Source organism: Mus musculus, chromosome 11 (genome assembly GCF_000001635.26).
Source record: "Mus musculus strain C57BL/6J chromosome 11, GRCm38.p6 C57BL/6J".
Lineage (NCBI taxonomy): Eukaryota > Metazoa > Chordata > Mammalia > Rodentia > Muridae > Mus > Mus musculus.
The window spans coordinates 49,578,628-49,590,540 of NC_000077.6; the positions used below are offsets into that span (position 1 = coordinate 49,578,628).

At 44.6% G+C, this 11,913-nt stretch overlaps 1 protein-coding gene across 1 annotated transcript; it reads right to left on the reverse strand.

Moving 5' to 3' along the window:
* Positions 1–8,012: 8,012 nt before the first annotated feature.
* On the reverse strand, positions 8,013–11,705 carry 1700024J04Rik (RIKEN cDNA 1700024J04 gene). The gene is made up of 2 exons (NM_001378508.1): positions 9,300–11,705; positions 8,013–8,182 (listed from the first exon to the last, which is right to left on the reverse strand). The coding sequence occupies exons 1-2, from the start codon at positions 11,617–11,619 to the stop codon at positions 8,160–8,162; spliced, it is 2,343 nt and encodes a 780-aa protein (NP_001365437.1). The 5' UTR covers positions 11,620–11,705; the 3' UTR covers positions 8,013–8,159.
* Between the last annotated feature and the right edge of the window lie 208 nt (positions 11,706–11,913).

The window sequence follows — 11,913 nt, forward strand, 5'->3', positions numbered from 1 at the left end:
GGATAACTGGGAGGAGTCAGGGTGAGCATCCAGTATTGATGGTGTCAGAGAAGCCAAAGGTCTCGAACCAGACCAATGACTCATTGCAATGAACATTTGTAAGTGAAGATGTGTGGACAGAGGGAAATACTGTGGGACACACTGTGACATATTACAGCTTCCACAATGAGATGTTTTGGGAGGGGAAGATTTGCAAGGGCAAATCTCAGGCGTGAGGGGATAAGGAGATGAGCAGGACTGGGGTTGCGTGCTGTGATGCGAAAAAAAAATCAATAAAATGTCTTTAAAAACAAAATTTTAGTGTTAGTATTTGTATGGTTTATACTAAATTGAATCATGATATAGAAAGAATTTCATACGGAGGCCAGAACTTTAGCGGAGATGCAAGCAGGGATTGTGTTGAACCTGTGTATTAACGTGGACAGTACAGCCATCTTGAAACCTGGTATCAGTGTGTACAGTACAGCCATCTTACAGCACAAAGCCTTCCACGTGAACAAAAGTTCTCTTCTGGTTTGCGTACGAAGTGGTTGCCTCAGCAGCGCTACTTCATTGCACTAGACAAGTCTTCCTTCTCATTGTCTCCGGATCTCCACTTTTCCAGCACTATTTGGTTGAATCTATTTCCAAACATCTTACTCCTTTTTTGCACATGAAACCATTTTCTTAATCTTTTATAAGTTGTTCGCCACTGTTAAATAAGCACACAACCAACTTCTTATGTGTTGGTCTTGTGTCTTGAAACTTTCCTGGGTTCGTTAGCTCCAGTTGTGAGGATTATTTAGGATTATTCAAATCCTATGGGATCATGCTACATGGTGATGGGCGTCCTTTTTCTCTTCCTTTTTTATTTTGTATATCTTTAGATGTTCTTACTGGCTAGAGCTTTCAGTGTGGTTGCAATTCAGAGGTGATAGCAACCATTCTCTGTCCTGAGAGAAGACAGAGATGTTTGCTCTCTACCAATGGCGTCTGAGGTTGGTTGTAGATATCTTTTTCATTTTTTCTCTTTCCTTCTCTCTTTCTTTCTCTCTCTTTCTTTGTTTCTTTGTTTCTTTCTTTCTTTCTTTCTTTCTTTCTTTCTTTCTTTCTTTCTGTGGTTTGTGAGATGTCCACCATCATGTTGGGGAAATTTTCTTCAATTCCTAGCTTTCTAAGTGTTTTGGCAAGAAATTATATTGAATTCTGTTAAACATATTTCCTCCATCCACCGGAATGACCACATGGGGTTTCCCCCTCTTTTCTGTCACTCTGCTACTGCATTGCTTTGATTTTTATATATTGAATAACACATGCTTTCCTGGAATAGATGGTTTATAATCCTTTTAATGTGCTGTCAGATCCATTTTGCTATTATGCTGAGAATTCTTACATATGTTCATAAGAGACATTGGTCTATAATTTTCATGATGCATTGCCTTTAGTGTCAGGCAAATTACTTAGTATCACTTATTTCTTCTTTAAATAATTGGTATGATTTGGAACTCAATGGTACAGACATCTGTGCCTGCACAGTTGTTCATTAGGAGACTCTTCAATTGCTGAGACAATCTCTTCAGTTATTATATAATTTTCTGGCTTTTTATCTCTCACTGAACTAATTTTTGTATGTGTGCTCCTCTTCTGTCTTATTATTTAATTCCCTTCAGAGAGAAATATTTTCAACCTCTGAGTGTAAAACTCTTTCACCTCCTTGACTAATATTATTCCTAAGTATTTTTTCTCTTTAATATTTTTATAAATATAAGTAGAGTTTTTTTAGTTTTGAATTTTTCAGTGTTAAAACAAAACTACTTGGTTTTGTGTGCTGATTTTATATTCTGGACCTTTACTAAAATTGTCTACGAAGCAGAAAGTTTATTTTGTTCAGTTATGGTGTCGTGTGTGTGTGTGTGTGTATGTGTGTGTGTGTGTATGTGCGCGCACACGCGTGCATGCACACAATCTTTATGGTTTTCTGCCTGTGAGAGCACACCACAAGCGACAAGAGATAGTTTTACAAGCTCATTTAATACTGAGAGGCTACTTCCTTTTTTACTTAATTACTCTGGCTAGGATTTCCTGTACTGTGACTCATGTTTTGAGAGAAGATGAAGAGGGAGTTTGCAGACAGAGTGAATGAAAATAATAGAAAAAGGCCTTTTTCGCTAGACTTCCTAGGTGTTTCCAATACAGGCATTAAGCTTACCCAGTAATGCTTTAGATCCAGCAACAGCCAAACTGAATGGGCTTGCTTGAAGCGTACAGGCTTGGTATGTGGCTCTTCCAGGGGGTCCAAGTTTGGTTCCCAGCACCCATGCTGGGTGGCTCACAACTTTCTGTAACTCCAGCTCCAAGAGATCCAATGCTTTCTGCTGGCCTCCATGTGGGTACTTGCCCACATGGCACGATACTCATACAGACAAATGAAAATAATATTTAAAGAAGGAGAAAAGAAGCCAATCTGGAAGGGCTGCCTACTCTGTGAGTCTAAATCTACCTCATTTTGCATGAACCATGAAGCCAGTAAAAAGATCAGTGGTTTCCAGGATGGAGTGGGGGTCTGGGGTTGGAGAGAGAAATGAAGAGACATAGAACAATTAATATTTTGAAAATGATAAAATAGCCTAAAGCATGCTTAAACCATAGGTACATGCCGTCCAACTCTCATATACAATACAACTCTCATACAATATAAGTGATCAACTTTGGTTGATAACCATACATCAATCAATACTGATTCCTTACTTGTAGTACATGCCAGGGAAATTTGAGGTATTAACAATAGGATCTGAACAGGATTATAGCTCACTGGGAAGTACTAGGCAAACTTAGCATGTGCAAAGTCCTGGGTTCAATTCTCAGCACCACTAGTGATGATGATTATGGTGATAAAAAGAAGGACAAGGAGGAGGAAGAGGAAGAAGAGGAGGAGGAGGAAAAGAAGGAGAAGGAAGAGTAGAAAGAACTTAAGAGAGGGAGGGTTAGTAGACTCAGTTTTCCCATTATCTAAACTTCTAATAACAAAATAATAATATCATAACAAAGTGTATTACTTTTTTAAAGTACCCCAATGGAGAACACGAAGGGTGGGCAAACAAAGTCTAGACAAAGCAGGGTAGGAAAATAATATTATAAAATATATATAAAATATATAAAAGCAATAACAGTAAATGTGGTTTTGTTTGCTTGCTAGCTTGTCACTATTGTGTTAAGCAAATGGTCACTGCCTGTGGTTGGACTTAAAGGCTTAGTTTACAGAATCCAGTTAGATGAAGAAGATGAATTGAGTTGGTCAGACAGATATAAGCTGGAATCCTGATTCTGCCACTTACTAGGTATGTGGTCCTAACAAAGCCCCTGCTCCACTTAAGGAATAGGGGTGCTGAAGTAAACTTTGATTTCTGCCACGGTAAAAGGAAAGTTTTCAAGTTTCAAGGAGAGAATGAAAATTGAACATAAGGACCTTGAGGAACCTCCATTAGAATCAGGGAAGTGAAAATACAGAGTTACTTCAAATGGCATCAGGCTACCTGGCTGGCAAAAGCAAAAGTTGTATTTCTGTGCTCACAGAACTGGGAGGCAAAAGGTATTGGCTGCAACAACGGCAGACTCTTGGAACAGCTAGAGTTTTCTGGAAGGCATTAAAACGAACCAAGTCATCTTAGAAATGTGACTTCCAGAGGTTGGAAGCCATATTTTGAGTGTTTCTAGGCCAAAGTTAAGACTCAGTGTGAATCAAGAGACTGGTCACAGCTGGCTTTGGTGGCCCATACCTTTAATCCTAACACTTGGGAAACAGGGACTGATGGATCCCTATGAGTTGGAGGCCAGCCTGGTTTATATAGTGAGATCCAGAACTGCCAGAGATAAGTAGAGAGACCCTGTCTCAAAAGGAGAGGGGTGGGTGGAGATTGCTTAGAGTTAATCTTTGTAACCAAACAAGTTAAGTTGCCCTGTTCTTTCATTAATAAAAATGTATGAGCATCCACACTTTGTTTTGTTTTGTTTTGTTTTGTTTTGTTTTGTTTTTAAAGTGTCAGGATTTAGCTTTACCTTGTCAGCTTTCCTGCTCAGGGGATTGCTGTGTTGAAAGCCTAAAAGACTCAGTCATCTGTCCCCTCAAGAGGACTGAGGCCCAGTGGGAAATTAGAGGTGGAAGGGACCTGGAGACAGTGGGAGATGGAGGAAAATGGCAGAAGAGGCTGCAGGCAGATCTGGATAGCTATCAGTTGGGATGCTTCAGGCTCTACACAAATCTAGAGCTTGGTCAGCCTGGAGCTAAAAGTGCAGGGTGCACCACGACAGAGTGCACTCCATGGTGGCACCCAACCCTAGAAGCTTCCCTCCTGGCTCAGGACACAGGAACAGGAGCAACCAGGGAACATCTGAGTGGAAACAAGGGTCAGAGATGGCTGGCCAGCTTCTTGTTGCTCTTCTTTAAAAACCCAGGGGAGGAGACTGGCTTCTTCTGTCTCTTCTGATAGAGCCTACCTGGCGCAGACCATATCCACTAAAGGCCCAGGCTGCATCCCTAGGGGTCCTTTCTTCTTCACAGGTGAGGCCAAGGGTCCTGCCCAGAAGATCATCTAAAACACTTAGAGATGCTGATCGCACCTGTCCCGGTAGGAAGGCTCCTACCAACCCCTTAAACAGGCTGTGCATGGCCATATGGGTTCTGCTCAGAATTTAAAATCAAGCTGCAGGCAAGAAAAGTGACTGCTAACCCTGAATTCCCACCTCTGAAAAATGCTTAGTGAATCTGTCAAAACCTGTGTGGAACACAGCAGTTGGAGTCAAGAAATTGGAGCAGCAGCCTGGAGAGGTGCAACCATAGGATGGTGACCCCAGAGTGCAGCGCTCTTTGTGGTCACAGTTCAGTGGCTTCGACAATGATCTTAACAGTAGATGTGGGAAGGAGTAGATATGTGTTGTGACAACAGAGGGGGGCGGGGATATTTATTGTGTTTTTTGGGTGGTTGGTTGGTTGGGTTGGGTTGGTCTTTCAAGATAGTTTCTCTGTGTAGCCCTAGATATCCTGGGACTCGCTCATTAGACCAGATTAGCCTGGAACTGATCTGCCAGCCTCTACCTCTTTGCTGGAACTAAAGGCACACGCCACCATCACCTGTTTGTTTTCATTTGCTTTGGTTTTTGTTTTCCCCTTTAATTGGAACAGGAAGTGATAATACATGCCTTCAATCTCAGCACTCTGGAGGCTAAACAGGCAGTTATTTGTGAGATCAAGACCAGCCTTGTCAGGCCTGGTGGATCACACCTTTAGTCCCAGTAACTGTGTATATCAACCACTCCAGGACAGGCCTCATGTTCACGAGTAGTCAACCAACACATGATGGTCTCAACAGTTTTGAGTGTGTGCTTTCATTTGTTAAAATTTGGTGTTTGCAGTTTGTTTGTTTGTTTGTTTGTTTGTTTGTTTTGGGGGGGCATGGTCTTATTGTTTCCTTGTTTTGGGGATGTTGTTTTTTTTTGTTGTTGTTTTTGAGAAAGAACTTAATTCAGGGGCTAGGGAAGGAGAAGGACATTTAGGACAACTTTTTGCCAAAATTGTTTTAGCAATAAGAACTATAATAAAAGGCCAGCCTGATCTACATAGCAAGTTTCCAGGCCAGCCAGAGCTGCAACAGTGAGACTCCTCCAACTGTGTGGCAAGCTCTCCCATCCAGGTGTTCACCATTGCTACAGTTTGGCTGAGTGTGTCCTCCAAGTCTACATTTGTTAGAAGTTAGTTGTACGGTGTGCAAATAGTGAGGTGGTAAGGCCTTATGTAGTAGGAGACTGTTAGATCACAGGCGTGTGCTTCTGGGGGAATGAGGTTCTTTCTTTCAAAGGTAGCTATAAAAGAGCCAGGGTGGCCTCCTCCTATCTTCTTCAATCACAGCCAGATCTTACAGAAGCATTTTCTCAACTGAGGCTCCCTTCTTTAGCATGACTCTAGTTTGTATGTCAAGTTGAGAGACTAGACAGCAGTTTATTTCATTGAGTGAAGACAAAGTTACCAATGAGTAGTGCTTCATTGCCTGAACGTCTACAAATCAAGGTTCAGAAGAGCTATGCTTTCGCTGAGGGTGTCTTCTCCAGCTTCTAGAGACCTCCTTAGTTGACTCCTGGCTCTCTGCAACTTCACAGCCATTATGTATTGCTTCCATCACTACAACTCTCCAACTCTGACCTTGACATTGCTGCTTCTCTCTTTCATTAAGTAGGATCCTTGTCACTTCATTGGCCCCATCTAGACAACCTGAAACTATGTACTAACAATATCAGTTTTTTCCCCATCTCCCCAGTTTTGTAGCATATTACCAATATTAGCCATGATTTTGCTTATGTGGGTGACCTATGTGAACATTGTCTGGATCAAATGGAGTTGTCCTATACTCAAAGAAATACATTTAAGTTATCAAGAAAGGGATCTCATGTATATGTGTCTAATAAAAAAGGCCAATATAAAAGCCTGCCAGACCATAACCTTGTGTGGAGCCAAGTAACCTTACAGAGAAAATAATTCTACAACGATATATGGTCCACGCCAAACCTTGTCTGTCTAGTTTAACCTTGGGCCAGTTGGGGCCACTGTTGTTATTGATACTTGTAGCCAAAAGGTATTGTTTTAAAATAAATTACAGGCCAGGCATGGTGGTGCACACCTTTAATCTCAGCACTCAGGAGGCAGAGACAGGCTGATCTCTAGGTTCAAGGCCAGCCTGGTCTACAGATTGAGTTCCAGAACAGTCAGGACCACACAGAGAAACCGTGTCTCAAATAAATAAATATATAAATAAAACTTATACAATCCTCTTTGTCTTCACCTCCTTGAATATATGCAAAGATTACCATGATACACACGTTCCTTCTGCAATGTCCATTCCTGGGTAAATTTACTAATCTTTGGGAAGTCTGTTAAGTTGATATCTGGGGATTGAGAAGAATTCTAAACTGAGACATAAAATCTCTATTTATCAACCATATAAATATTTCACATTTAAAAATCACAGAATGCCTGGCGGTACATGCTTTTTATCCTAGCACTCTGAGACAGAAGTAGGTGGATCTCTGAGTTCGAAGCCAGAATAGTCTACAGAGTGAGTTCCAGGATTGTCAGGGCTACACAGAGAAATCCTGTTTCAACAAATAACAAACAAATCAAAGAAGTGTAAAAAGCAAAAGATGTTTAAAAAAACAATATGGAAAAATGCACTAGGGGATAATGAATTTGTAATTCATCTGGAATTGCCGACCTGAATACCTAGGAATCAGAGATGAGAGACCATGATGCCACTCAAAGGAGAGTCATCTTGCTCTGGACACAGAGATTGTTGCTTTGGTGGCTAGAGACAGAGTGTACAGTGCTTAGTTTTAATTGTCAACTTAACAGAGCCCAGTATCATCTGGGAAGAGGCTTTCAGTTTGTCTGGACCTGGTTGACTTTAGGCATGTCTGTGGGGAATTATCTTGATTGCTTTAAGATGGGAGGACTTGTCCACTACAGGTGACGCCACTCACTCCCTGGGTTTGAGTCTTGTGCTTTCTAAGGGTAGGCACGGAGCTGAACACAAGCAAGCACATAGGTACTTATTCTCTCTGCTCCAAACTGGAAAAGTGACCATCTGCTTCAAGTTCCTACTTTGATTTTCCTGCAGTGGTGGACTATAACCTGGACTTGTATCCCAAATAAACCCTGACTTCCTTAACTTGCTTTTTGTCAGAGTATTTTATCATAGCAGGAGAAGTAGAAATGAGACAGGTTGGTTCCAAGAAGAGAAGGTAACCTTCACCAAGGCTCTAAATAGAAATGGGTACCAGTGCAGTGTCCCGAGGACTAAAGGGTCAAAGAATATCCTGAGTCAGAACCCTCAGCAACAAATGACCGTCCTCAGGATAGACATGGGATGTTGGGAAGACTTCTTAGGCTTCTGGGGGGGAGGGGTCACAGCTATGACCAACAAAAAGGACATAATATTAAGATATTAGATGTATCTCACACTATTATAAATCAGAAACTGCAACAAGCATACTGGATAACAATTTTATTTAAGTGTCAAAATGACGCTAACATAGAATGTGATATTATACTAAATTTATAGAGTATAAAAAACTGGATGCTCAGAATTGAAGATCAGTGTTAAGTGCTCAGTGACATGTGGCTATGCACAGGTCATTTAGTGACCCCAGGCCTTGGCACCTGTAAAAGACACAAATAAGAGTATGTGAAGAGAAATAAAGGGAGGTTAATAACTACAGAGTATTTGATATCATAGAGGCCATATGAAGATTAATCTAGACTAGCAGTCCTCAATCTGTGGGTCACGAACCCTTTGGGGACCAAATGACCCTTTCACAGGTGTCACCTAAGACCATTGAAAGTATCAGATATTTATATTACAATTCATAACAGTAGCAAAACTATAGTTACAAAGTAGCATTGAAAGAACACAAGGTGAAGAACTGTGCTAAAGAGTGGTGGCATTAGGAAGGTTGAGAACTGCTGATCTAGACCATCTTGGTTTGTGTATGTGTGTTTCGTGAGGACAGATAACTCATTTTTTACATCAAGCAGTTGTGTGTGTGTGTGTGTGTGTGTGTGTGTGTGAGTGTGAATTTATTTTGCCCAAATAAGCACCGGATGAGGCAGAAGTAGCATCTCCATCAGCAGTAGCCACCCTGATTGACACCTAGAGGAAAATCAACCTGAAGCTCCCCTTTATGTTCCAGGATCCACGGGGTTAGACCAACATACACCAATCACTCAACTTTGCCTTGCTGTAGCATGAAGTGGGTGAGATTAGAATACTGTCTCTCTGGGTAGAGTTATCAAGCTTAGTGGATCTACCACATTTTCCATAGGCCAGATGAGTTTCTTGGGCTGACCGAAGAGCAAAGCTAGGGTAAATTACTTGCAAAGACCAAGCAGGCCGGTACTTGGGGGACATAAATCTGTTTCTTTATATTCGGACAAAGCAAAGTGGGATTTAGGGGGAACCAAGAAAAATGGCCCCCAGAGGCAGCCATTGGAGCATATTATGAAAACCAGGCTTAGAGATCTTAATCTTCCTACTTCTCTCTTCCCTCTGAATGAGTGATGGGACCGAAGGGAAAGGTGCTGAAGAAGGTTCCTGCAGCAGACACAGCAGAAAACAGGAAAGCTGTGTGGAATTGCTGTCTACACAGCCTTCCACTTACCCTTCAAGGTGCAGTTTCCTTCTCTAGGCCACAGTTGTGTACAGTGATATGAAACCATTGTTTTGGGGGTTGGGGCAGAACACCTCGACTATGGGGTGGTAGCAACACAGGGATCTTACGTCTCAGAGGCCTTGGAATATCAGGTTTGGGGAAGCCATTCCATGGGTATCCTTGCTGAACTTGAGGAGCATTTGTGACACTGTATGACACCCATTTGTGCTCTGCTTCACTGGGTCTCTTTTTCTTTCTTTCCGGACTACCTGAAGATCTAAGTTTATAGCTTTTTTTCTTGCGTTTCTTGGGAAGCACCTGCAACTGGGATAAAGCCCAACCTGATTGTGGCACGGCATATGCAGGAGCACCTTTGGCAGCATCTCGAATAGCACATGCACCAACACCTTTCAGAGCATCTTCCGTAGCAGGTGCAGCAGCACCCCTGGAAGCACCTTGGGTAGCAGGTGCTGCAGCACCACTTAAAACCCTTCCGATGGCACATGCAGCAGCACCTCTTGAAGCACCTCGGGTAGCATGTGCAATAGTGGCTCTCAGAGGATCTTGGGTGGCATGTGCAGTCGTTTCTTTCAAAGCACCTCCGATAGCACATGCAGCAGCAGTTCTCAAAGAACCTCGGGTAATATGTGCTGCAGTGCCTCTTAAAACAGCTCGAGGAGCATGTGCATCGGTACCTGCAGCAGGTCCTGAAGCATCACCTGGGTCAGCCCACGCAGCAGCCCCTGAGGTAACAGCACCTGGAGCTGCACTTGCAGCAGCAACTAATGTAACAGCTGCAGCAGCGCCTGGGGCAGCACCTGGGGGGGCAAGTGCAGCAACACCAAAAGCGGCACCTTGAGTAATGCCTGCAGCAATGCCTGAAGCAGCAGCATCGGGAACAGCACCTCGGGTATCACGTGCAGCAGCACCTGGAGCAACACCTGCAGCATTACTAGAAGCAGCTCCTGGGGCAGCACCCTCTGTGGCAGCCCCTGAAGTATCACCTGTGGCAGCATCTGCAGCAGTGCCTGGAGCAGCACGTGGGACAGCACCTCGGGTATCATGCGCAGCAGCACCTGGGACACCTGCAGGATTACTAGAAGTAGCTCCTGGGGCATCACCCCCTGTGGCAGCCCCTGAAGCGTCACATGTGGCAGCACGTGCAGCAGCACCAGAAGCAGCGGCTGGAGCAACACCTGCAGCAGTGCCTGGAGCAGCTCCTGGGACAGCACCTCTGGTATCAGGTGCAGCAGCACCTGGGGCAACACCTGCAGCAATACTAGAAGCAGCTCCTGGGGCAGCACCTGTGGTAGCACACCCCATACCCCCCATGGCAGCCCCTGAAGCATCACCTGGGGCAGCACGTGCAGCATCACCTGTGGCAGCACCTGGAGCAGCACCTGAGACAGCACCTGGTGTAGCACCTGCAGCAGAGTCTTTGAAAACACCTTGGGCTCCTGAAGGAGCACCAGGTGCAGCCCTTCCGGTTGCATCCACACAAATTCTCTCTGGTGGCCACTGTGCTAGAGAGGAACTGTAAGAGCTGGCGATGGCATTTCGTTTGTATGAGCTCTTGAAGGCAATCTGGTTTTCCTTAATCCAGCTCTTTGCTGAGTTCTTGAAAAGGATAAGTTTACCCAGAGGACCTGGCTTGGGTATAAACGAAGAGAGTACACCATTTATAAACAAATGTGTAAAAGCCGACGAGGCACTCACACTGAGATCAGAGTCCTTTCCCTGATCATTAGGTGTCTCTGTGACCGGGGAGCCTTCCTCCTGATTGGCAAATCCTTCTCCACCTTCTCCCACGGTGGTGACATCGTTCTTTTCCTTGATTTGAACTTGACTGCTCTCCTGGAGAGCACTAATCTGTGTCTCCTTCCTAGATTGACTCACAAATTGGCCAGTAAGAAAAGACCATATAATCGGGACCAGCTGTCCCAGAACAAAACGGAGTGTGACTCTGGCCATATTAGAAAACACATTCAGGATCACCGAGCTTCGGGACATCCTGGATCTAGACAGCACTGACTTGTGCTGGCTACCTAAAAATGTAGAGGAAAACTCCTCCACAGGATATTGCTGCGTGTGAACGACCACAACGCGCTCAGGGTGCTGAGGATGGGCTAAAGCTGCATCATCTTCAAAAGGCCGACTATCAGCCGAGTTCAGACTCCCATTTGTTGAATTAGCCCGGAGAGACCGGGAAACACGGTGGGCCGGTGGTGAGGGCCTCTTCTGCAGGTTCCTAGTGGACACGGTCAGGGGTGGAGGGCGAGGCGGAGGAGGGCGAGGCGGAGGGCGAGGCTGAGGGCGAGGCGGAGGGCAAAGCAGAGGGCAAGGAGGAGGGCGAGGCAGAGGGCAAGGAGGAGGGCGAGGCAGAGGGTGAGGCGGAGGGCGAGGCGGAGGGCGAGGCGGAGGGCGAGCCCGGCTCAGGTATCCACCCATCCGGACAGCTCTGAACAACTGGAGACTTCAAATAGTCAATGGCTCAGAAACGCTTCCCTAGCCTTGAAGAACCCACACAGCAAAGTGAAACCCACACGCACTGTGAGGTGTATCGCCTATGACGGGGCAGTGGAACGTATGAGCGAAGAATGGGCACGAGAGCAACAACCACGCGGGAGAAGGGCACGCACCAGGACCTTCTAGGATGAACCGTTCTCTTGTCTAAAAGCCAGGAGACACCCCTGCCCCCACTGTTGGAGCCGTTCAACACTGAGGTCCCCTAGCTAAAGAACT